Source organism: Macaca mulatta, chromosome 16 (genome assembly GCF_049350105.2).
Source record: "Macaca mulatta isolate MMU2019108-1 chromosome 16, T2T-MMU8v2.0, whole genome shotgun sequence".
In the NCBI taxonomy this organism is placed as follows: domain Eukaryota; kingdom Metazoa; phylum Chordata; class Mammalia; order Primates; family Cercopithecidae; genus Macaca; species Macaca mulatta.
The window spans coordinates 71,268,721-71,295,438 of NC_133421.1; the positions used below are offsets into that span (position 1 = coordinate 71,268,721).

The window sequence follows — 26,718 nt, forward strand, 5'->3', positions numbered from 1 at the left end:
TTATCTCCTCAGGCAGATGAGACTTAAAATGAATAAAAGGAATGAATACAGATTTGGAGATGATGGTTGTTGTGATAGATAATCTTTATTGCGTTTTCTTCCAAAACAGATTTATTCTCACCGAAAGTCATCACAAGAAGATGAAGAAGGAGTCTCAAGGTAAATATTAGTTAGGTGATTTTTTTTTTCTTTTGAGACAGAGTTTCCCTCTTGTTGCCAGGCTGGAGTGCAGTGGTGCGATCTCAGCTCACCACAACCTCCACTTCCCAGGTTCAAGCGATTCTCCTGCCTCAGCCTCCCGAGTAGCTGGGATTACAGGCATGCGCCGTCACTAGTCTCACGACGTTTTAATTAGAATTTTAGAATTAGAGGAGAGCTTAGAACTCTGCCCTCATTTTTCAGTGAGGAAACTGCCCAAGACAGGACAAATACTTAGTTACCCTCATGCTTAGCCTGGCTCCAGTGAAATTAGCTCCCCAGCCAAAAGCTGAGCTGGATGGAACTAACAAGGACACATCTGTTGTCCCCAGCCCTGTGGGGAGGGACAGGAAGGGGAAAGGTTTTGGTGCCTGTTCCTGCTGACGGTGGGCATCAGGCCAGGCCAGGGTCTTCTTGGAGGCTCTGGGGAAGGGGTAAGGAAGGCCACCGGGTGTGGGAGTGAGGGCACTCGTCTCCTTCAAAGCTGATGGAAGGTAGAATATGTGAGTCCTTCCTCGAAAGTGGCAGGAAACACTACTTTCTCTTTTTTATTTATTTCTTTTTTTTTTTTTGCCTGGATCCTAGAAGTGAGGAAACACTATTTTCTCATCTTACTGATTTTTGGGCCCCACTCTATTCCTTTTATGCAAACCTCACAGAATTTTAACTAGAAAGGCCAGGCAGGATGGCTCACACCTGTAATCCCAGCAGTTTGGGAGGCCGAGGTGGATCACTTGAGGTTAGGAGTTCGAGACCAGCCTCATCAACATGGTGAAACCCCATCTCTACTAGTCTCCACTGAAAATACAAATTAGCTGGGTGTGGTGGCGCAGACCTGTAATCCCAGCTACTCAGGAGGCTGAGGCAGGAGAATTGCTTGAACCCAGGAGGCGGAGGTTGCAGTGAGCCAAGATCGCACCATTGCACCCAGCCTGGGGAACAAGGGCAAAACTGTCTCAAGCAAAAAAACAAAAAAAAGGAATTTTAACTACGAGAGACCTTAGACAGTATTTCGTCATATTATGACAGGAAAACTGAGAAAGAAAAAGGGAGAGCTGCCCCATGGTCACACAATGCACTCTGGCTTTTCCTATTTTATTCAGATTCAAAAAGAATATGTTGTCCTTTAAACTGATTTCACAGCTCACTCACTCACCAGCGACAGCCAGCCATATGAAGACTGTGAGATAGATAACTTGGCTACCTGCACTCAGGCATTTGCTTGAGGTGATCAACTTATAGAATAAAGTATCTAGAAAGAAAAGAACCACTTCATCTCCCACCCCCCATCAAACGATGCCTGTGAGACTAAGTCTGAAGGGGACTGATATAAAATGCTTCTGCCCAGCATGGCTGTGCAGTTTATTCACTGCACAAGGGCACTTGGCCAAGGGGGTGACTGGGACTGAACATCCTGCCGATGCTCCATGCTGAGCCGCATACAAAGTCCTCCCAGTATATTGTGGGGCCCTTCTGAACAGACATGGAGAGTTTCTGAAAGTCCCACATACATGGGATTATTTTCAGGACCCCAGGTATATGGTCTGCGGTGGTTCTTCTCACTGTGATTATGGACTGAGGTACTCATTTAGTCCTAATAAGACCAGAGAAGTACATTGTGAGAGACGTGGGAAATGGCAGCATCACTCACTATCTTGTGCATGTGTCTCCCCAGGGGCATTTTCAGATTTCTGCCATGTAGGAGATGCTGTTCGCCAAGTGAGACTCAGGTACTTTGGAGGATTCATTGCTGTGGCCAGGGAAAGGCCAGGACATGCAAAATTAATACTTCCCTTTCTATCTTCTAGGATGGATCTTTCTCATTCAGACAGCCGCTGTGGCTTAAAGATATGTGCAAACCTCTCAGTGCCACAAGAGTAAATAACCAGGCAGAGAAGCTGCACAAGAAGTCATCTAATGAGGAGGAGATCCTCAGCAGGGAACCTGGGTAAATGAGGGGCCCTCACAGTTCCCAACTAAAATGAGGAGGGGGTGAGAAGCTTAATCGCTCCTTTCAAGAATCAAAACCTTGGCATTGTTACTCTTACCACAGGGACAGCGAAGCCCCAACAGAGATGGGGGAGGAGAGTGAAGCCCAGTCATAGGAGAAGAAAGAGTGACCCCAGCCCGCCTCAGGCCTCCTGCAAAAATACGTAGCATAAACAACAAGGGCCATCAGAAAGAAAAGCAGGACTGAAGCCAGCGGTCCACGCATCCACAGAGGCAGCGGGCAGAGGAAGCACAGCGCCGTCGTTCCCTCCCTTGTTTCCCAGTCTTACTAGTCACCCAGACCTGAAAACATATCCTCAGGGGTGGAGATTTTACCATTAAATACTGTTGTTCTCTTGTTCTCGGTGCCCTCTCCCTTGGTTCATCAAGCACCAGTCATAAAATAACCACATACTTGACCTCCTGCCCACAGGCAACCTCCCACCTTCTGGCCTCTCTCATGGGATCACAGGGCCTGCCTGCACTGTGGGGCCAAGCCCCGTCTTTTTCCCAAGCCCTCAAGCCCACGCATGAATGTTCATCCAGACTTGGTGGGAGCTTTTCACCCTTACAAGATGGCAAAAGATTCACTTGGTTTTTTAAAAATTTGTTTTTCTTTTTAAAAATCCCAACCCTTGGATAGCAGGGAGATGCTGGAGGGGTAGGGTCAGGAAGAGTATGTGAGAGCAGTAATTTCCCAAGACTGCCCTCTGCGGGACTGTATTTCAGAAAACACACTGGGTGGGGCTACCTCTCCATTCACATGTACTGCCCCAGCCTCTTCCCATCCCCCGCTGATGCACATCCATAGCCGCACTGTTCCACAATGGCAGTAGAATGCTGCAGAAGGCGCAAGGATTCCTCCAGTCCACCTTCAAAGAAAAAGTCACCAATCACATTTGGTAGGTTAGGGAACATTAAACACATTAGTGAGCAGAAGAAAATCTGAATGAACAGGAATTGGTAATCTACCTAACTGAACACAGATGAACTCAGGCGGTTGGTAACAGGAGGTAAAGAACGGCGCTAACTGCAGAACAGCTGCCCCCCACCTTCCCAGGAGCAGTGTGACTGGGAAGCAGCCCCGTGTACGTGCTGGTAGGGGTTCTAAGCAAAGTGAGCCACCCATCAGTTCCAATGAGTTTGCTGATGCTGGACAAAAGACACCTGTTGTCTAGCTGCCTGCCCCAGTTATCTCCCAAAGTTCGTTACTGAGAATGAAAAGCATCTTTCTCTGTGTAGTGACTTCAGTGGGCCAACAAATATTTGAGTTTAAAGCACAAGACTAAATAGTCATAGGCAGAGCAGCAGCTAACAGTTACAATTTGCTTACTTGATGCTAAACCCTGGGTTAGGCATTTTACAGTCATATCAATTAGCCCAGCAATTCATGGAAGAATAGTTTTTAAATCACCTGACACTTGGGGAGGCCGAGGTGGTCGGTCGGATCACAAGGTCAGGAGATGGAGACCATCCTGGCTAACACGGTGAAACCCTGTCTCTACTAAAAATACAAAAAAAAACTTAGCCGGGCATGGTGGCGGGAGCCTATAGTCCCAGCTACTCGGGAGGCTGAGGCAGGAGAATGGCGTGAACCCGGGAGGTAGAGCTTGCAGTGAGCCAAGATCACGCCACTGCACTCCAGCCTGGGCAACACAGCGAGACTGTCTCCAAAAAAAAAAAAAAAAAAAATCATCATCTGACAGGCCGGGTGCAGTGGCTCATGCCTGTAATCCCAGCACTTTGGGAGGCTGAGGCAGGTGAACCACCTGAGGTCAGGGGTTCAACACCACCCTGGACAACATGGAAAAACCCTGTCTCTACTAAAAAAATACAAAAATTAGCTGGAGGTGGTGATGCACGCCTGTAATCCCAGTTACTCAGGAAGCTGAGGGAGGGAGAATTGCTTGAATCTGGGAGGCAGAGGTTGCAGTGAGCTCAGATTGGGCCACTGCACACCAGCCTGGGTAACAGAATGAGAGTTCATCTCAAAAAAAAAAAAAAAAAAAGCCAAGACTAGGGATCCTTGCAGTGCTGGGCTCCCGAAGTCTAGATCCCAAGCACTTCCAGGTTCCTATTTTGGCATATTTACATAATTTCACACTTTGATGCTTATAATTTTTTTATATAACCAAAAAAATTTATGAATCTCAAATGTATTTTTTTTTTTTTTCAGAGAGGGTCTTGATCTGTCACCCAGGCTGGACTGTAGTGGTACATTCATAGCTCACTGCAGCCTCAAGTTCTTGGGCTCAAAAGATCCTACCTCAGCCTCCAGAGTAGCTGGGGGTCTACAGGCGTGTACCACCATGCCAGCTACAATTCTTATTATTCCCAAATGCTACCCCACCATATTTCTAAAAACTCCCAAAATAAGATTCTACTTTACCCAGTTTTTACTCTATTGAGCAGTTTTGTGTAAGTCCAGAGTTTTCTGCTGGATCAAACTGTGCATAAACTGTCTCTCCCAGGCTGGTGCCCATCCCTGCCTGTAGCCTGGGAGGGGGAGGGGCGCCGGGGTTGAAGAAAACATGACTGCCTGGGCTAACTCAGTCTCCATCTCACTGATGTCAAATCACAGCTCAGTGGGCCAGCTCTTAAATGAGACCTGAGTGCCAGAGAGGTAGACACAAGGCCAGCAGCTACTAAATGAATGAAAATTCAGATTCCAATGAAACCTACTAGAAAAATAAAATATTTTTTAAAAGATGATGAAATAAGGCGATATCTGATTAGAGCAAACATGATGCAGACAGGAAGTGCAGCGGTTCAGAGAAGGGAAGGTCAGGCCACCTGGGGAGAGTCCATGAAAAAGATGGAACGTGCCAGACGCTGTGCCTGGTGCTGGGAAAGAGTTGACTAGGACAGCATCCCTTTCCTCAAAGGGCTCCTAGACTCGGGGGAGGGCCGGACATCTGAATACATCCTGAGGAGACAGTGTGGGACGGCACGGTGGCAGTGGAGCCAGCCCTGGTTCTGTTCTTGGTCGGCTGGAAAGGAGTAGATGTAAGGGATGGCTTAGAAGAAGGGAAGTGGAAGAAAAGTTTTCTGAGCTGACAAGAGGAAGGAAAGGCCTTCTGACAGGACGCTACCAAGGCAGAGAAGCCCTAAGCAGAGTGAACACCAGACTCCACAGGTTAAGGGCTCAGTCACACAGGACCGCCCCCACATCAGACCCCAGGTGCAAGGCCAAGCATCACCTATGCATCTGACCAGCTGGCTATAAACGAGGTCCCAACAGCTCCCTCCTCAGGTTTGAACATTTGCTAGAACAGCTCATGGAACCCAGGAAAACAGTTTACTTACTATTGCTGATTTATTACAAAGGATATTTTAAAGGACACAAATGAACAGCCCGATGAAGAGATACACAGGGTGAGGTCTGGAAAGGTCCTTGTGGAGTTGGGGTGCACCACCCTCCCGGCACATGGATGCGTTCGCCAACCCGGAAGCTCTCCAAGGCCTGCCTTTCAAAGAATTTTCTGGAGACTTTATCACATAGTCATGATTGAGCTCCAGCTCCATTCCCTACTCCAGAGGCTGGGGAATGGGGCTGAAAGCACAAAGCTTCCACCCATAGTTAGATCTTTCTGGTGACCAGACCCAAATAAAGAGCCCACCAAGAGTCACCTCATGAGAACAAAGGATGCTTCTATCACCCAGAATATTCCAAGGGATTTAGGAGCTCTGTGTCAGGAACCAGGTTCAAGGACCAAATGTTAGAATAAAAGATGTGCAACCATAAAAAACAGCAAGATCATGTCTTTCACAGGAACACGGATGGAGCTGGAGGCCATTATCCTCAGCAAACTAAGACAGGAACAGAAAACCAAACACTGCATGTTCTTACAAGTGGGAACAAAATGATGAGAACTCAAATACAAAGAAGGGACCAACACACACTAGGCCGCACCTGAGGGGGGAGGGTGGGAGGAGGGAGAGGAGCAGAGAAAACTACTGGGTACTAGTCTTAGTACCTGGGTAACGAAATAATCTGTATAACAAACTGCTGTGACACAAGTTTACCTATATAACGAACGTGCACATGTATCCCATAACCGAAAATAAAAGTTAAAAAAAAAAAAGAAAAACACCTGGGAGAAAAGAAAAATGATAAATTAAAAAAAAAAAAAAAAGACAATGCTCCTAGCACCCCCATCATTCAGGAATTTCCAAGGGTTTTAGGAGCTTTGTGTTAGGAACTGGGGGCAGAGACCATATATATATTTCTTCTTATGTTACACTACCCCAGATAGGAAAACAGAAATTACCCTAGCTATTTCAAACAAAAAAGGGTTGTATATAGGCAATTAGTGCTTATCACTGGAGGGGTTAGAGGTGGTGAAGGTTGGGGAGGAGGAGGTTGCACCACTGGCTTTCAGGCTGCTTGATCACAGCTGATTTCCAGAGGATGGAAGAAGTCAGGAAACTTGGGAAACCGCTGCTGAGGTCCTCGCAGCCCCACGGTCCCCAGGCTGGTGACTGGTGGGGGAGTATGGAGTCCAGCTGACTACCAGAGCCTGCACGCCTGCTGCTATGAGGGAGGAAATGATGACTTCTACCTCCTTTACACATACCAAATTTTTTTTTTTTAGATCTGTGGTCTTGCTATGTTGACCAGGCTGGTCTCGAACTCCTAACCTCAAGTGATCAGCCGACCTTGGCCTCCCAAAGTGATAGGATTACAGGCGTGAGCCACTGTGTCTACCAGGTCTGGTTTTTTTTAACTTTTATTTTCAAATAATTTTAGACTCACTCTTCCGCAAATAACATCTGACACAACCATAGTATATCATTATATCCAGAAAACTGAAATTAGTACGATATTATCAACTAAAGACCTTATATGGATTTCATCAGTTTTTATATAAATCCGTGTGTGTATGCGCATAGTTGTATAAAATTTTATCACGTGAATGGATCTGTGTAATCAGCCACCACAATCACTGTTGTACCACCACAACGAAATTCTTTTGTGCCATGATTTAATAGTAACATCCTCCCTAGAGGCCTAACTCCTAATAACCACTGATCTGTTGTCCATTACTATAATTTTGCCATTTCAAGATTATTCCTATGTCATTTTTAACTTGAGAAAAAAAATTTAATTAGAAAAGAATATTATATAATATTTACTAAAAGACTAATTAACTTCACAAAAATAGATGGCCCTTTAAATTAAAACATTTTAAATTCAAAATAGTCTCTTTATTAACTTATTAGGAATGGAGTCATCAATGAACAGAAATTTCAGCAGGGGAAGCATTAAGAAAACGTGACATACAGAAGTCTTTACCTTGGTTGTGGAGCTGTCACTAGTAAAGAGTCGTGAACTTCTTCGAGGCAGTGCGCTTGGGGGAGATGTAATAGTGGGGCTCAATACCTGAGGTGGTGTACTAAAAAAAACTATAAAGGAAGACATTAATATTTTACTTGATTTATGACCATTAACCATTGTCTCAATTTGGGTATATTTTTAAAACATACATTAATTATGTAAGTACTCTACATCAGTTCTTTTCGTGGTTTCTCCATGAAAACACAGTATTTAAAAATGAGGAACTCAGACTGGCTTTCCTGCTTCTCAGCTTGCAGACGGCCTCTTGTGGGACTTCAGCTTATGATCATAAGTCAGTACTCCTTAATAAACTTTCCTTCATATAAAAAATAAAAATAAAATGACTTGTTACTACAAAATAGTAAAGAATATAACACAGATCTTCACTCTCTCTGAAATTGTTAATTTGAACTAAAAATAATCCTCATAAAATTCTGGATCAATAAATGATAAACACATCTATAAATCAATTATTTTTACCCTTCATTTGCAACTATAACAGATTGGAGAAAAATGAAAAGACAGTTGGGCAAAGACAGTCTAAATGTGGGGTATTTGTCAACAAATAAATACCACTAGAACAATTGATACTTGAGAAGTTATCTCCCTGTAAATTCAAATAGCTACATCAAAGGTTTATTCTGTTCAGAGCAAAAGGAGCCTCTGTACATTTTCACTTTAAAGGCAAACCCCGAGATATAAAGCAGTCTTAGGAGCAAGCAAACCTAAAATCTGAAACAATCGAGAATTGACAGTGGGTAAACTTATGGACTAAAGTATCTAAACTTTATAATTTATGGGAAATCCTACTAGCTACCTGAGTCTGGGTCAAAGAATTTCAGAAAATAAAAAGATATATATTTTCATCTTTTATGATATGTACATATATAATATGCATATATACCTCTATATATGCATGTGTGTCTATGTCTCACATACACAAGAATCCTTTTAATCTGCATCTGATAAGCTAGGAGTTTGATAATGAAAGGCTTCCAAAGTTCAAAATTAGATTTCCCTTTATATGGAGAAAATGACACACAAGCTTTCTTGGATGATTTAGCTAAAAGTACTACGCCATTCTAATCATCTCTAAAAAAACTTTCTAAACAGAAAGAACAGACTTCTGCCAGTCATGACAGAGTAACATGGAATACATTTATTCTCCCATTTCAGATAACTACAAACTGAACCAAATATATGGAACAATGGTTTTCAGACACTGGACAATAGGCAAAACATTTCTGAGGACAGCTCTAGGGCCACCGTGCAGGAAAAAAGAATGCAAATAGAGCTCAGTGGTCCCAGTGTGTTGAAAAGAAAATGTTGAGGATTTGAGAAAAGTCAAAGCAGCCAGAATTTGAAGGCAGAGCACCAGAGAGAAGAACAGGCTACGAAGAGGGGACCTACAAAGATCTGCAGAGGGCTTCCCTGGACTCTTCAGTTGAAACTGCTCAGTGTAGGTGTTTGAGTGTTATATAATAAAGAATCTGTCTGGTCCACGCCCCAGGCTCCTGAGATCTACTAAGTTCTTGGAATTCCTCAAGTGACAGGGAAGTCTTTGTTATTCATTGCGAGCTCCTGGGACCCTGCCTGAATTTATGCTAATGAAGTAACTCCTAGGTAGTTTCTGGACGGGGGCTGGCCATGCTGTAAAGGTCAGTCATGTGGCCGGGCGTGGTGGCTCACACATGTAATCCCAGCACTTTGGCAGGCCGGGGCAGGCGGATCACGAGGTCAAGAGATCGAGATCATCCTGGCCAACATGGTGAAACCCCGTCTCTACCAAAAATACAAAATTTAGCTGGGCATGATGGCCAGTGCCTGTAATCCCAGCCACTTGGGAGGCTAAATTCAATCTGTTTAATTCCTGAAACAGAAAATTTCTACCAAGTCATTCACGATATATTATTTAGTTCAGATCATTCTTTGTAGTTTTCATAACATTTTGAACACTAGAATATAAGACACTTACAATTGTGTCCTGGGGTGTTTCCGTAAGAACTGTCTCAGGCTGTCTGTGAGATAAACTATGATTAGGTACTTGTGTTGTGCAAGAGTTGGGCAGACAGTTGCTAAAGTTCTGTAAAGATGTGAATTTAAATGTTTGGTCAAGATCTGGCTTTTCACCTGTGAAGACAAAAAAAAAAAGTTTGTCTCTGAAGAAGTGAGGATTACATTTTTTTCAGGTATGCATAAGTCAGGAAATAGGCCTTATCCAAAATTTTAAATTCTCCTGTCCACTTCTGCTAATCAAATTTACTCCCTAAAAGCCCATCTATCAATGTATCATAAAAGTTTACTAGTAAGATAAAGCTGTAAATTTAGAAAATAAACTACAAGAACCCTAATTTTAAACATAACAAATCACAGAAAAATGCAGATTTCTGTGTTTGTTTTAAAGCTGAAAATAAGTAGATCTCATTTTTCTCAAAGTAGGAGATGAAGTTGAAGAATTAAAACCCATTACATTTTACAGTGAAGGTTGAAGCCCTTCTCTCTCTCTATATATATAAATATAAATACAACAATGTTGAAAAATGGTCCTTCATGTATCTCAAATGTACTGAGAAATTCTCTCCCTATACTGTTCAGGTCTTGTAAGTTTCTGCTCCAGGCATTCTATTAATTGCATTAGAAATTCTATTAATTATCTTATTCAGAAAGCTATTTTTGCTAGTGTTAAACACACAATATAACCCATTCTAGAGGACACCAGATACTTGAAAGTAGATGGGCTAAACAGAAAATCTACTGCATTTAATCTTTGTGTAATTTTCAGCTATATGATTCTTGAAACATACCTATGATTCTAACTTATTTTTTATTTTCAATTTTAACTTGGAAAAATATTTTTCTTGGGGGTAGATGATCTGTATTGCTCTCCAAAAATTAAGTAGCGGGAAAAAACCCCACCCACCTACCTATTTCACATAATGATTCAAAAGGAGACCAGAGGAAAGGATTTAAACTAAGGCTCTTTTGATAACATTCTGATCCTTTGGCAAGCCGATCTGTCTTGCTGTGGAGAGAAACAAGTAGATTAAATAAGCTACAAACCTCAAAACTTTTATCATAAACTTTTAGTATAAAAAATTAGGTAAAAGTTACAGAAGTTCGGAGAGCACTCTTCGTGATGCTTCTCTAAATTACCAATTTCTCCTATCTACTAATCTCCAAATCAAGTGAAAGCAAATAGAACATGAATCAAAAGAAATGCTTACAAAATAAACTATCGTTGCCTTCTTGAATATTACTATTACTTTAAACTTCCTGTCAGATATTAGAGTTATTAAGGGAGATATGAAAAACATTCAAATTCTTCAGTATTATTATTATTTTCTCTTTTTGGAACAAGGTCTGGCTGTATCATACAGGCTGGCTTACTGCAACCCGTATTTCCCAGGCTAAAGCCATCCTCCGACTTCAGCCTCCTGAGCAGCTGGGACTACATGTGTATACTACCACATCCAGCTAATTTTTGCTTTTAGAGACCAGGTTTTGCCATGATGCCCAGGTGGGTCTTGAACTCATGAGCTCAGGTGATTTACCTGTCTTGGCCTTCCAAAATGCTGGGATTACAGGTGTGAGCCACCACACCTGGCCTTTTTGTATTTTTTGTAGAGATGGGGTTTTGCCATGTTGCCCAGGCAGGTCTCGAACTCATAAGCTCAAGTGATCTGCCCACCACAGCCTCCCAAAATGCTGGAATTACAGACGTGACCCGCCGCACTTGGCCTTAATTTTTAACGTAACATTCCCAGTGGTAATTCTGAAAGTGATTTAAATGCTTTAAATATAGCATAAATGATCAGTTGTTTTTTTTTCAGGCTTAATTCACTTTATTTTTCTTGTATAAATACGCTATGTTGTAGCCACAGCCGGAGCCTGGATCCTCTGCACAGAGACTCTGGTGTGGGTCTTGAGGAGGTCGTTAGTGAATTCCTGACAGGGAGACTTGGTGAATAGTCTCCTTCCAGAGGTCCGGGGTCAGGTAGTTGTAGGTCTTAGAGATGGCATCAAAGGTGGCCTTGGCGAAGTTGCCCAGGGTGGCAGTGCAGCCCCTGGCTGGGGTATAACCGTCATTGATAGCAGCCATCATGAGCAGCTTCTTGGGCACTGGTGCCGAGAAGATGCCATTGCCCGTGGGGGCAGGGATGAGGCGCACCAGCACAGAGCTGCAGTGGCCTGTCACCTTGCAAGTGACGGTGTGGGGCTTGCCAATCTCATTCCCCAGTAACCTCTCCGCATGGGGACAATGGAGAGCTTGGCCAGGATGATGATGGCCCCACAGATGGCAGTGGCCACCTCCTCCGAGCATTTAACACCCAGACCGATGTGGCCATTGTAGTCCTCGATGGCAACAAACGCCTCGAACCTGGTGCCCTGGCCGGCGCGGGTCTGCTTCTGCATAATCTTCAAAACCTTGTCCTTGAGAGAGGCCCCCAGGAAAAAGTCAACGATCTCAGATTCCTTGATGGGCGGGGAGAAGAGACAGATCTCTTCCAGGGACTTGATCTTCATGTCCTCGACCAGGCAGTCCAGCTTGGTGATGGGAATCTACTCCTTATCCTCAGCCTTGCCTCCATGAGCTCCATGGCCTCAATCCCGGCCCCATCCACGGCTGCGACCCCGGCCCCGGATGCCACTGCTGAAACCTCTGCGGAAGCCACTGTGGTTCCCCATCCCAGGGTCCCCGGGCCCCCCACCCCCGGCTACACTGGCATCATTCACCATTTGGTGTGTTCTCAGATAAGAGTTTTTTCTTTTTTTAAAAACAAAGTAGAGGTGGTAGGTCTTTTTCCTCCCCTCCCCACTCAAGATCTGTTTGTGGAGGATCTGTTTCCTTAATGAAAAGGAAATTTTATGTTTCTTTGTAAATCAGGTGTGTAAACGCTTACATATGGAATCTGGACAATATTCCTGGGAAAATTTATACTTGGAAAAATCTGGGGATTATCAGAACAGTATTGCTGCCTCTTTAGATTTTTTTTTTTTTTTTTTTTTTTTTTTTTTAAGAATCTGGCTCTGTTGCCCAGGCTGGACAACAATCTCAACTCACTGCAACCTCCACCTCCTGGGTTCAAGTGATTCTCATGCCTCAGCCTCCCGAGTAGGTGGGATTACAGGTGCACACCACCATGCTGGCTAATTTTTATATTTTAGTGGAGACAGGATTTCACCATGTTGGCCAGGCTGTTCTCGAAGTCCTGGACTCAAGTGATCCGCCCGCCACAGCCTCCCAAAGTGTTGGGATTACAGGTGTGAGCCACAGCACATGGTCGCTAATTATTCAATAGAGAGATGAAAGGGGACAAAGATGTAAGAAAAGTAAACTGCTGGGGTACTCGAAATTTAGATCAAAGTTTTTATTAAAATTGAATGATACACACAAAACCTAGCCAGAAGTTTCCTAAAGAACTGGCGTAAAAAATATTATTTAAGTGGTATTGGGAAGAAACAGGTTAATTTAGGAATCAGACTTAGTATCAGTTGTATCCTAAACATAGAAGTCTCATGTGCTATAATAGACAAAAAGACTAAAAAATGTTTATCCTGGAGATAGAAAAGAAAACCTAACACACCTTAGCTACAAAACCACATATATATGTATAGATTACTAGGTGCAATTCTGGTATATAATGGCTAACATGAAAAGCCAGGATTGGGGTAGGGTTGTTCCACTTTTGATACTCAATCTTTAAATCTTGATGATGAATAAAAATAACCCTTGGCCGGGTGTTGTGGCTCATGCCTGTAATCCCAGCGTTTTGGGAGGCTGAGGTGCTAGGACTGCTTGAGCCCAGGAGCTTAAGACCAGCCTGGGCAACACAGGGAGACCCCATATCTACCAAAATCAGAAAAATATAAAAGAACCCATCCATAGTCCTCTGAAGAAGAAGAAAAAAAAACTTCCTTCTTTACATATATGTATACATACACACACATACCTTTCTGAGGAACTGATTTAACTGCAACTTTAAAAAAAAACTTTATTAATGATTTTATCTTAAAATAATAATACACATATAGTTCAGTGCCACATGACATTCTGTTCAAGGACAGATCACATGTATGACAATAGTCCCATAAGATTACTTGTTTTGTTTTGAGATGGGGTTTCACTCTGGTTGCCCAGGCTGGAGTGCAATGGCATGATCTCAGCTCACTGCAACCTCTACTTCCCGAGTTCAAGTGATTCTCCTGTTTCAGCCTCCCCAGTAGCTGGGATTACAGGCTTATGCCACCAGGCCCAGCTAATTTTTGCATTTTTAGTTGAGGTGGGGTTTCACCATGTTGGCCAGGCTGGTCTCAAACTCCTGACCTCAAGGGATCCAACCATCTCAAAGTGCAAGGATTACACGTGTGAGCCACCATGTCCAGCTGTCTTTCAAACATAGCTATATCCTATAGCTTTTCTCAACCAAATCATTGTATATCCTCCCTACTTTCCCAACACCATTTAATGAAAATCAAACAAAAAAATTTTTTTAATTGCCTACTAAGTTTAGACCATTTAAATTGTTTGAAAAGCACAGGTTGGATGACCATAGTTCTCTGATTTTCTATGAAGATTCTAATTTCAAAGAGTCTATCTTGCTAAACTCTCTTATATATATGTGTATATGTATATACACACATACACATATATATACACACATTCATACCGGTTTTAGGTCCAAAAAACTATGGCAATCATAGCCATAAGGAAAACAGACCAAAAATATGACCCAGGCACAATGGCTGACACCTGTAATCCCAGCACTTCACGAGGCCGAGGCAGGTGAATCACTTGAGGCTAGAAGTTTGAGACCAGCCTGGCCAACGTGGTGAAACCTCATCTCCACCAATAATACAAAAATTAGCCAGGCATGATGGTGCACGCCTATAATCCCAGCTACTTGGGAGGCTGAGACATGAGAATTGCTTGAACCCGGGAGGCGGAGGCTGCAGTGAGCTGAGATCATGCCACTCCAGCATGGGTGACAGAGCGAGACTCTGTTTCAAGAAACAAAAACAAAACAAACAACAACAACAAAAACAAGAAAAATAGACCCAAAGTGTTCAGCAGAGAGAAAAACATTAAAGAGTGAAAACTTATTATGTATCTGATCTATACTAAATATGCATATTCTATAAACACGTATATTCTACACTTTGCATGAATATTTCAAAACTAAACAAAGAATTAACCTACCAGGTTTTAGAAACCATCTCTACTTAGAAAAATTTCTTCTAAAAATAAACTTCTGGCAGGGCGCGGTGGCTCAAGCCTGTAATCCCAGCACTTTGGGAGGCCGAGACCGGCAGATCACGAGGTCAGGAGATCGAGACCATCCTGGCTAACACAGTGAAACCCCGTCTCTACTAAAAAATACAAAAAACTAGCCGGGCGCGGTGGCGGGCGCCTGTAGTCCCAGCTGCTCGGGAGGCTGAGGCAGAATGGTGTAAACCCGGGAGGCGGAGCTTGCAGTGAGCTGAGATCCGGCCACTGCACTCCAGCCTGGGCGACAGAGCAAGACTCCGTCTCAAAAAATAAATAAATAAATAAATAAATAAATAAATAAATAAATAAATAAACTTCTTTCAAATAAGCAAAATAAAGCATTATAAAACTTAATTACCATACAGGCATAGGATATAGTGAGCTGTATAGTTACAAATATATAGTAAAGTACAGATCTAGATAATGAATATATGAGTATTTACTGTATAATTCATTCTTTTTTTTTTCTTTTGAGACAAACTCTTGCTCTGTTGCCCAGGCTGGAGTGCAGTTCACGATCTGGGCTCACTGCAACCTCTGCCTCCCAGGTTCAAGCAATTCTCCTGCCTCAGCCTCCCAAGTAGCTGGGATTACAGGCCTGCAATACCATGCCTGGCTAATTTTTATATTTTTACTAGATACGGTGTTTCACCATGTTGGTCAGGCTGGTAACTGTATACTTCTTTCAACCTTTCTGTACATTTGAAATTTTTTATAAAATATTGAGGAAAAATGGAGAAAAAAATTTAACTATCAAAAATAGAATTAAACTCTCCTAGACATGCATGTATATAAAAACCAGAGAGCTATACATTAGAAATGAAGTATTTTGTTTGAGAGGTTAACATCAAGTCCAAGTTATCAGGACAGGCTACGATTCTGAAATTCTTATTATCATGCTGCAAATTATTCTTGGCTATTATCAGAACACCCGTAGATTCCATTGTTTTCATCTGACAAAACTCCAAATTAGCTGGGCGCAGTGGATCACGCCTGTAATCCCAGCACTTTGGGAGGCTGTAGGTGGAAAAATCATGAGGTCAAGAGATCAAGACCATCCTGGCCAACATGGTGAAACCCCTTCTCTACTAAAAATACAAAAATTAGCTGGGTGTGGTGGTGCATGCCTATAGTCTCAGCTATTCGAGAGGCTGAGGCAGAATCGCTTGAACCAGGAAGGCAGAGGCTGCAGTGAGCCAAGATCATGCCACTGTACTCCAGCCTGGCGGCAGAGCCAGACTCCATCTCACGAAAAAAAAAAAAAAAAAGAACCTCCAAGTTACAGAACACTATTAGATATTATTTTGGGTATTTACCTGGACTGGGTGGTCCTAAACTATCATAGCCAAGATTTTGGTTACCAGAGAGAACAAATAAAGATAACGGTGGGGGACTGGTGTTTTAATGGGGGATTCGTCTATCTGAATGTTCAATTCACTGACAATACACTCCTTAAAAAGATGCTGAGGGGATTAAAGAATTGTAAAATACCTCGCTGAGCACCTGGCCCACAGTAGGCACTCAAAAATGTTAGTTACCCCTTCTCTTCCCCATCAATTTTCAATTCTTGTGAATCCCTCCTCTTCTAGTACCACGTTGACGTTATGCCTTAACAAAAAAAAAAAAAAAAAAAAAAAAAGGAAAGAAAGAAAAATATATTTATGTCATTTTTGGGGTCCAGATCTCACCATTAAATCCAAGGTGCAACTCATCTTACTTCCATGTACTCCGTGTAATACTAAGAGGATAACTGCAGGTTGCAAGGCAATCTCACAGCACACAAATTTTAGTCATCTAACTTTCTAAGAACATATTGTGGCCTAAAGCTCAATGCTCTCTTTGTTGTTCTCGATTACTACAAAAGGTTTAACTACTTTTTAAAAGTACATTACATGAATTATACTGAGATAGAACATGCTCATTGTAGGAAATGCAAAAAATATGAAAAGGAAACCAACTACAATTCTACTATGCTGACTGGTCATTTGTCAATGATAAAAGCTGATCCAGTTGGTTATTTAGAGGAAGAGAATTTAAGTATCCCAACGACCCAGGCACAGTTTTTGCATGGTACTTTACTTAATTCTCCATGATGACAATTACCAATTGCCCTATATGAACATTTTTAGTTTTTTACATTCCCCCAAATCAGACCACTTAACACTTTTGATTATCCATTCCTGTTTTGATTTTCTTCTTTAATTAGGATTACACTGCATATATAATTTTATACACAGACAAGCTCACCCTGGAAAATATCTTTTTTGTTTTTGTTTGTTTTTGTTTTTATTTTTTATTCCGGGAAATATTTCTAATTCAACATACTTTATAAAATCATATCTCACATTGTCTTTTAGGGGTCTGAAGATTGTTCTCTGTTATTGTACTAAAACACAGGAGAGCAAAAAGGGATTTATCTATTTTAATGTCATGACTCATACAAGGAAATTAAGGGGGAAAGTAAGCTGGCTGAAATTAATACAATATCCTATGATTTGATCTATAGGGAGGGGAGAGTAAGATGGAGATTGTGTTATTGCAATTACTGATCCCCCAGAGACTTCTGAACACTGAAACTTTTCTAATAAAAAAATTACACATTTTTCTAAACAGATCTAAAAGAGGAATACTTCTAACTAACAAATATGAATAAACATAATTCACAGTAACTAAAAATGCTTTTTTCTGAAGACAAAATATATTTGTGCCCAACAGTATTTATATATGAGAGCCTATCATTCTCCAAAAATATGCATGAATTCACAGGAATATTGATGTAGAACATGTGAGAACAAGCTTGGATATAGCTATCTGGGTATCTTTATTAAATATAAACATTCCATTTTTAAGCAAATGGAGAATGGGGAAAATTAATAGGATTATAAGTATAGCAGATAATGTATGCAGAAGAGCAGAACTCAGAACCGGGCACTTGAAAGTGTACTTGCAGAATCTTACCTAATCATTTTATCCAAGTTAAAACTGAAAAGGCACTACAGTCGGCCCTCCGTGGCCAAAGGGTCTGCATCCTTGGATTCAACCAACCTCAAATTGAAAATACAGTATTCTCAGGATGCAGAACCCTTGGATATGGAATGTCACCTTTTCATATCAGCAGGTTCCACAGGGCCGACTGCAGGACTTGAGCATCCACGGATTTTGCTATTTGCAGAGGGTTCTGGAAGCAATCCCTGAGAATACTGAGGGACAGCTATATTAGAAAACACAGGGGCCAGGCTCGGTGGCTCACACCTGTAATCCCAGCACTTTGGGAGGGAGGCCGAGGCGGGCAGATCACGAGGTCAGGAGATCGAGACCATCCTGGCTAACACGGTGAAACCCCATCTTTACTAAAAATACAAAAAATTAGCCGGGCGAGGTGGCGGGCGCCTGTAGTCCCAGCTACTGGGGAGGCTGAGGCAGGAGAATGGCATGAACTTGGGAGGCAGAGTTTGCGGAGCCAAGACTACGCCACTGCACTCCAGCTTGGGAGACAGAGCAAGACTCAATCTCAAAAAAAAAAAAAAAAAGGAAAAAAGGAAAGCACAGGTAGTATTTATTAAACATGCACAGAATACATCTGGCAGGATAAAAAAAAATATAGCAATAACGATTGCCTCTGGGGCAAGGAAGGTCAGATTGGAGATTATGAAGGAGAAAGATTCATTTTTCACAGCATACCCTTTTATACTATTTAAACTTTTAAGATATATATGTATTTATAACTTAGAAAAATAAAAAGAGGAGTTGAGTAACAAAATAAATAAGGTGACATTGTATTATAACCTAATAAATATCCAATTATAACCCAATAAGTGTAAATATCCATGAATCTATACTCATAGAAATAAATGTCTGAAAAAAATAAATCTTCTGTGTAGAAAAATCCCAAATAATTGATGTAGATATTGCCCCTTCAAGAAGGTAGAACGTAACTCCCCACCCACCAAGTGTGGCTGTTTACAGTGACTTACAGTATTGGGGGTTTGAGGAGATGGGGGAGGATGTGGGGAAACCTGACAAACACTGCCTCACCCACAGGACCAAGGTTAACATCATCAGTGATAAGTCACGAGGACAGCATGCACTCTTGATAAGAAGATGAGAACTGCACTTCACCTCTGTGGTCTTCCTCCCCAAAATGCAAAAACCTAGGCTGACCATGAGAAAAACCCATAATGATGGCTTTCTACAAAATACCTAACCAGTACTCCTCCAAACTGTCAAGGCCATCAAAAACAAGGAACGTCTGAGAAACCGACAATCCAGAGGAAAACATGATGACTAAATATCATGTGGTATAGGATGATGAGGCAGAAAAAGGGCATCAGGTCAAAACTAAGGAAATCTGAATGAAGTATGGACTTGAGTTAATAACAGTGTATCAATACTGGTCCATTAGTTGTAACAAATATCCCACACTAAACTAAGACGTTAATAACAGGGGCAACCAAGTACAGGATATATGGAAACCCTCTATTATCTCTGGAACTTTTGCATAAATCTAATTTACTCTAAATTTAAAATTTTTATTTTTTGCAAAAGGCAAAACGTTCAAAAAGAATATTATTTCTTAAAATTAAAAGTTGGAGGCTGGGCGTGGTGGCTCACGCCTGTAATCCCAGCACTTTGGGAGGCCGAGGTGAGAGGATGACGAAGTCAGGAGATCGACACCATCTTGGCTAACACAATGAAACCCCGTATCTACTAAAAATACAAAAAATTAGCCGGGTGTGGTGGTGGGCGCCTGTAGTCCCAGCTACTCAGGAGGCTGAGGCAGGAGAATGGCTTGAATCCGGGAGGCGGAGCTTGCAGTGAGTTGAGATCATGCCACTCCAGCCTAGGCGAGAGTCAGAGACTCTGTCTCAAAAACAACAACAAAAAAATTAAAAGCTGGAATGCCAAAAAAGTTTAAAAAGATACTTGAATTAAAGAAACAAACTAACATATTGGGGAATATTAGTGATGACCCAAGGCAGAAATAAAACACTAAAATGTATAGCATCCCTAATTTACGTGGGAATGAACAAAGTTCTCTTGGGAAAATGAAATACGGAGAACCAAAGTAAAATATACACACAGCCACGCACTGCACAATGTTTTGGTCAACCATGAACCATGTACATGATGGTGATCCCATAAGATTTTATGTATTACCTTTTTAAACGTTTAGATATGGTTAGATACACAAATACTTACTGTTGTGCTACAACTGCTTATGGGATTCAGTACAGTCACATGACGTACAGGTTTGCAGCCTAGCAGCAATAGGCTATGCCGTATAACCTAGGTGTACAGGAAACCCTACCATCTAGGTTTGTATAAGTGTACTCTATGATGTTCACACAATCATGACATTGCCAAATGACACATTTTTCAGAATGTATCCCCATCATTAAGCAATGCAAGACTGTACTTGAAAATTTTAATCTATTTTCAAATTTTGCAGTGATTTCATACAACAGTTTAGCTCAGACTTAACAAAAATAAAATGAGAAAATGCCCTCTCACCATTAGCTGCCGCCAGAAAGGATTTGTTACTGCCCCGAGCCTTATCGGTCAGGCCTTCGGTTATATCCATGTGTCGGTGGATTTCTTCACGCATTTCTTCCAGAATTTTGCAGATCTCTGCTTCCCAATAATCTTTGTTCAGACAGTCAATTAATTCTGCAAGCTGGACCTTTGTGCTGTAGTACCAAATTTTCTTTTCATTTTCATTTCTGTATCTTCTTCTCTATTTAAAAATGGGGGGAAATACTTTATATGGTTGACATAATGCCGCTTATCTGACAGTTTCATCTACCCAGTGAAAAGTTAAAACAAAGCTTATGCACTAAAACTCAATATATGTGCTCACAAGAGATCCCTGCAGGTCTTACTCAAACTAGATTGACTCTGAGAAAGGACATCTAAAAAACATGACACAAAGAAAGATGACCTCAAAATTCAGAACCACGTGAGAGTACTCTGTGGAAGCCAGTTTCAGCTACATCTCAATCAACTTTAAGATCATCAATGTAACAATGAGCAGAATGTATTTAGAATTATTTTATTTTATTTATTTATTGAGACAGAATTTTGCTCGTTGTCCAGGCTGGAGTGCAGCGGCGCGATCTCAGCTCACTGCAACCTCTGCCTCCCGGGTTCAAGCGATTCTCCTGCCTCAGCCTCCAGAATAGCTGGGACTGCAGGCATGTGCCACCACGCCCGGCTAATTTTTGTACTTTTAGTAGAGATGGAGTTTCATCATGTTGGCCAATATGTTCTACCTTTCCTGACTTTGTTATCCGCCCACCTTGGCCTACCAAAGTGCTGGGATTACAGGCATGAGTCACCGCACCCTGCCTAGAATTATTTTAGAATAAAACAAATTTATTTTAGAGACAGAGTCTCACTTTGTCACCCAGGCACCATCATGGCTCACTGCGTACTCAGACTCCTAGGTTCAAGCAATTCTCCTGACTCAGCCTCCCAAGTAGCTAGGACTACAGACATGTGCCGCCATACCCCGCTAACTTTATAATATAGTTTAGAAATATTTCCATCAAAATGGTGTAAATGTTTGCTAAGTTCTGGTTCTTGAAGGAGTTTTCTCAAATAATATCTCATCCCTCTTCTTTACTTCTGGACAATCGAAGCCCAAACTGGAGAGAAGAGGAGCTTCCTCTCCTGCCTAAAACTCTCCTAAGGTTTCATTCACTTTTAATGGATTTAAAGACTTCAACAGAGATGGTCACTAACTTAAAAGAAACAAGGCAAATTAATGTCTAAGACTAGACATAAAGGAATACATATAATGGTATTTCTGTTCCCACTCAAAAGGAATTCTAGAGTATGTGTGAGGCAATTGATGAGAGTGAGTCTGATTTTCCCGTTTCCTCAATGGCAAACTGAGGGAACTGCAAGAACTGGGCTTTAGGAGAGATCTGGCTTTAAATAGGCTCATTTGCTTATAAGATATGTGGACATGGAGAAAACACAAGCTCTCTGAGTCTCTAAGACATTTTATTTACCTCACATGTAAAATGAGGATATAATAAAACCTGCCTGCAGGCCACTATAAGACTTACAGGCATAATGATAAGGCATCTACCATAGTGCCTGGGCACATCAGTGATCAATAAATGTTAAATATTATTATTAAGGTAATAAATGAATAAAAATTTAGCAGCATACCAGGAATGAGTCACTCAGTAATTCTGAAGAAAGAAGTGCTATATTAAATCATAGATAAATAAAAGGATACTGGTGGAGTACCCTGATTCTGAAAATCTGAAATCCAAAATGCTCCAAGATCTAAAAGTTTTTGAGTGCCAACATCTGTTCAAAGGAAATGCTCATTGGAGCATTTCAGATTTTCAGATTAGGAATGATCAACTGGTAAGTATAATACAAATATTTGAAAGCCCATAACACTTCTCATCCAAAGCATCTTAGATAAGGGATGCTCAATCTACACAGTATTCACTGACTTATCATTTTTCTTCTTGAAGCCACGGAAAGATAAATTCATTAAAGCATAAAGCAGCAAAACAGCAAACACCACGCTAGTCCATTCAAAGAAAAGTTTTTTTTTTTTGGGGGGGTGGGGGATCTGTTTTGTTTTGTTTAATCTTTCTCTTTTTTTGGTGGGGGTGGTGGTGACGGAGTCTCACTCTGTTGCCCAGGCTGGAGTGCAGTGGTGCAATCTTGGCTCACCGTAACCTCTGCCTCCCAGGTTCAAGCGATTCTCCTGCCTCAGCCTCCTGAGTAGCTAGGACGACAGGCACATGCCACCATGCCCAGCTAATTTTTGTGTTTTTAGTGGAGATGGGGTTTCACTATGTTGGCCAGGCTAATCTCGAACTTCTGGGCTCAAGTGATCCGCCCATCTGGCTTCCTAAAAAGTGCTGGGATTACAGGCCTGAGCCACCCCGCCTGGCTACCCTCTTCAAACAAAATATGGGCATTTCCATTGCCTAGGTCTTCACCTTGTCTACTTTATTGACACATTACTTACCTAGTCCCTGGAGACATATACACATTTGCCACCCTTAGGGCTCAATCAAATTGTATTGAATGCATTTATTTGGCAATTAGTCCTTGTAGTTTAATTTTCATTTCATGTATGTGTTCCATTTTCCTAACTAGATTGAAATAAGCCCTTCGATGTACAGAATCCTGTTAAGTATTTTTCTTTCTTTTTTTTTTTTTTAATTTTGAGACACGGTCTTGCTCTGTCACTCAGGCTGGAGTGCAGTGGTGCAATCATGGCTCTGTGCAACACCCACCTCCCAGGCTCAAGCAATCCTTCCCCCTACCCCTCTCGCATAGCTGGGACCACAGGTGCACACCACCATGCCCGGCTACTTTTTCAAATTTCTTCTAGAGGCAAAGTCCTGCTATGTTGCCCAGGCTGGTCTCGAACTCGTGACCTCAACCTATCGTCCAGCCTTGGCCTCTCAAAGGGCTGGGACTGCAGGTGTGAGCTATCGCGCCCAGCCAACCATTTTTCTTTAAATTACTTTTTGGTTGTCACTTATCTCAATAAATATATGTTTATAAAACCTTTCTCTTATCTGAAGGGCTGACCTCAACCACTCAGGGTTGAGTCCCTGTGATAAGGTTTCAGGGCGCCTGAAATGTCATCATGATTCGTCCCCTGGGCTAAGCTGAAACCTAGTGACTTGTCGGGTCAATAAATTAAGGTTATTTCCCGATAATACAAACATGTAACACCGTGAAGTAGGTTTTAGGCAAGATTCCGTCTTTTCCACTGCAAAGGAGAGGTAAGTTCTTGCTGAAGTGGCCGAGATCCTACCTGAGACACTGGGAAGGTGGCGGGAGATTGGAACATGCAGTAGTTGCGTTCTGGAGTTTACTGAGGCTTTCCGAGTGGGGATTCCGCGCAACAGGTTTTAGGGCCCCCCTCCCTCCGGGCAGGGCATCCGGGGGCGTGGCTCAGACACAGATCTGGAGCAGCTGTCATCTGAGTAAATTTCAGGACTCCAGCTGCAAGCTTTGGAGTTTCCTAAATTCTGGAGGCTTGTCTCCCTGTCCCCCGAACCCGACTAATTTCTCTCGGTCGCTGGCGCCGCTCCTCTCCCCGACTTTTTTTTTTTTTTTCCTATCTCTCGCTGGCTCTTTCAGCCTCAGTTTCCCTAGGGGGCGGGAGGGGAATGATATTTGGGGGCTTTCCTACCTTCCTCTCCGAGCCGCGGAAGGTGAGACGCGGGGAGGTAGTTCGGTCGGCTTTGGGCTCCAGTCAGCGCTCCGCGGAGACTGGTCTCCGAAGGCCTTAGACCCCGGGCATTTCGCGAGCTGCGCGTCTCTCTCAGCCGCGCCACCGCGCAGGGCTGCGCCGAGCCCAAGCGCCGCGGGCTCTCCGCTCACGACTCAGTGCTCTCGTGCTCCCCCTAGAGGCCGCCGCGCCACCTCGGTCCTCCCAGGCTCGTGGGAGGTGCAGCTCACGTGACCACGCTCCGGTAAACTGAAGAAACAAAATGGCGGCTGAGGGCGGTTCGCAGTGTGGCCCCAGACATTGGGATTGAGCCTTCTCCCTCTAACCGCTTCTGCCAGCCGGGCCCCTCCGGCCTTCCCCCTGGGCCCGGCGCTCCCCACCTCCCGCACTGCGCTCGCCCCTCCCTATCCGCTTTCCCTTCTACCTAACGCCTCGGCTCCAACTAGAGGACGGCGGGGCAGGCTGACCAAGCAGCCCGCGGCTCCCGCTGCAGAGCGCTACGCCCCGGCCCCGCCGCCGCCGCCGCCGCCGTCCATGTCCGGACGCGGGGACTCAGCTCGCGGCAACGCGTTAGCAGCCGGGCCAGGCTGAGGTGGCGCCCAAGACGCGACGTAGCTCGCCCAGGGTAGGCAGCAGTAGCCAGAGGCAACCGCAGCCACCGGCAACCCCCAGCACCAGCGGCCCGGGCCAGTGGGGGGCGGGGACGAGGAGGCGGGGGCAGCCCGGATCATTTGGCCGGGACCACCGCGGCCCGGAGGGTCGGCGACAAAGTGGTGTACAATGACCACGACAGCAAGGACGAGGAGGAAGAGGAGGAGGAAGAGGAGGACGAAGGCGACGCCGAGGAGACCCGGGAGTCTGAAGACAACTAGGAGGATGACATGGAGAAGGAGGACGATGACCGATTATCCGGAGGAGCCGGAAGCCAGCAAGGAGGACGTCAGTTACTCCACGGAAAGCAGATTCGGGAGCCATAGAACCTGCAGCAGCACTCCAGGTACCCACCCAGCGCAGTTGCTGCAGACTCCTTCCCCACCTCCTCTGCCCTACCCCCCTTGCTCCCTCTTGTGCTGTGCATCCTGTTCCGATCTCCCCCCAACCCCGCCGACCCCCAGAGGGGAAACGTGAGGGCACATCAAAGTGGCAAAAAACTAGATTTGTAAGAGGAAAGAGACGCATTGTTAAAAGTGGAGATTGCATTGTTGTAGTTTGCAAGCCACACTCGCTCGCTCTTTGTCTCCTCCGCCAACCTCCTCTTTTTTTCTTTTTTCTCCTCAGAATTTGTGCCCGTGTAGTGTCTCCACCGGGCAAGATTGAAACTTTGGCAAACACATATCCGTTGCTTTCATTTTTCTCCTCTTGTTTTGGTGTGGTTTTCCGGAATGAAAGAAGCCTCTTGTTTTGCAAACCTCTTTGCATTTCTAATGTCGTTCCTTTCGGATTTTTATTATATATCTGTTCCTTAAAAGGGAGTTAAGGATTTGGACAGATTGTGGCACACAAACACACACAAAAACATGCCTGTTTTCACACCCCTAGCTGTGGTTTTTAAATTGTGTTAAGGAAACGGATCATTTGGGTTAGTAGGGGAACCTTATCTGGTCCTGTGTGTTTGTTTTTATTCTTCGAGTGCTAATGGGCCCGTGCAACAGTTGCTGGTAAATGATTAAAAAGCAAAGCAGAAAACCAAACAAGACCCAACCAAATTTGGTAATTCATCCGATTCAAAATTGTTTTGGTTAAATCGAATATAATTTGCACAAGAGCGCAGGAACGCGCGTCATAACTCGTTTGATCGCTTTGCCTTGCTTGGGAAATGCAGTTTCGTGTCACCTGTTGCAAAAGATGTGTAGTTGATCATCTAGACATAATTGCCGAAGATGAACTTTTGGACCAACTTCTGTCACACAGCGTCAGTATCAGATTTCTTACACAGCGACTTCTTCTTTTCACTCTATTTCTGAGGAAAAAGCCCTCCTGAAATGCGTAATGAATTTCTCCTTGGTAACCCCTCTTCTGTTTTCACATAGAAAAGTTTCTCTAGGCTGGTGCTGAGATGCATTTTGTTAAACACGCCCCGCCCCCCAAAGGCTGCTTTGCATTTAATACCTAGTTGCAGTGTAATAAATTGTGAAATTAACGTAACCGAAGCAACAACTGGCAAGACTTTTCCTTTATAATTTTGCAAATCTAGATTAGTTAAATTAGAATCTGGTTTAAAAGCATTTAAAAAATAAACTTTATGAGGAAATATTTGTGAGGAAAAAGGACGCTTTTTTCCTTGAAGTGAGGTGTGTCATGTCTTTCTCAGACTAGGGTAGTACAAGTGGTTACATTGAAAAGTTTCCGTTTTTCTATGAATGCTTACTTATTGGAGAAGTAGGGTAGTATTATATTAAGCCAAATGTAAACCCACGTAGGCTGCCCTAACATAAACTGAAAAAGGTAATTACTTTTGCCCGATGGTCAGAATCGTTGCCAGACTTGTCCTGGGAGGCTGGCTGAAGAATGAAGGGAATGAATCAAGTGTCAGGTATTTATGTCTTATATGTAGAAAGGAATACACATCAATTCTTGCCAACTTAATTTTAGTACTTTTTTTTTTTTTTTTTTTTTTTGAGACAGATTCTTGCTCTGTCACCTAGGCTGGAGTGCAATGGTACAATCTTGTCTCACTGCAACCTCCACCTCCCGGGCTCAAGTGAT

At 43.0% G+C, this 26,718-nt stretch overlaps 2 protein-coding genes and 2 long non-coding RNA genes across 25 annotated transcripts in view; 2 read left to right on the forward strand and 2 right to left on the reverse strand.

The window, feature by feature from the left end:
* Positions 1-2,548, forward strand: part of LOC716147 (leucine-rich repeat-containing protein 37A3) — a 76,695-nt gene extending 74,147 nt beyond the window's left edge. For 12 of the 16 annotated variants that reach the window (XM_077972183.1, XM_077972187.1, XM_077972184.1 and 9 more), the window contains 4 exons: positions 110-159; positions 1,874-1,928; positions 2,007-2,146; positions 2,252-2,548. In XM_077972183.1, coding sequence (XP_077828309.1) covers positions 110-159; positions 1,874-1,928; positions 2,007-2,146; positions 2,252-2,303 — 297 coding nt within the window. In that variant the 3' untranslated portion in view covers positions 2,304-2,548. The remainder of the gene's footprint in view (positions 1-109; positions 160-1,873; positions 1,929-2,006; positions 2,147-2,251) is intronic. The other 4 variants (XR_003723933.2, XR_013406997.1, XM_077972189.1 and 1 more) reach the window with 3 other exon arrangements.
* Positions 1-26,718, reverse strand: part of LOC144335820 (uncharacterized) — an 81,069-nt gene that overhangs the window by 29,349 nt on the left and 25,002 nt on the right. The window lies entirely within an intron of this gene.
* LOC144335814 (uncharacterized) lies at positions 67-24,696 on the reverse strand. 2 transcript variants are annotated; one of them, XR_013407003.1, is made up of 10 exons: positions 24,437-24,696; positions 23,974-24,261; positions 20,304-20,526; positions 16,284-16,400; positions 10,450-10,547; positions 9,501-9,655; positions 7,675-7,841; positions 7,484-7,593; positions 1,161-3,059; positions 67-295 (listed from the first exon to the last, which is right to left on the reverse strand). It is a non-coding gene; the product is annotated as an uncharacterized LOC144335814 (long non-coding RNA). The 2 variants fall into 2 exon arrangements; XR_013407004.1 differs by having other exon boundaries at positions 67-241; positions 1,140-3,059; positions 16,331-16,400; positions 24,437-24,577.
* The window catches only part of LOC114676027 (leucine-rich repeat-containing protein 37A3-like), a 62,824-nt gene continuing 59,070 nt past the window's right edge, over positions 22,965-26,718 (forward strand). For 3 of the 6 annotated variants that reach the window (XM_077972192.1, XM_077972194.1, XM_077972195.1), the window contains exon 1: positions 24,251-25,009. Coding sequence is in view for 3 of the 6 variants with exons in the window: in XM_077972199.1 (XP_077828325.1) it covers positions 24,793-25,009 (217 nt within the window). In the remaining 3 variants the exon portion in view is untranslated. Of the gene's footprint in view, positions 25,010-26,718 lie in introns of all 6 variants that reach the window. The other 3 variants (XM_077972199.1, XM_077972193.1, XM_077972191.1) reach the window with 3 other exon arrangements.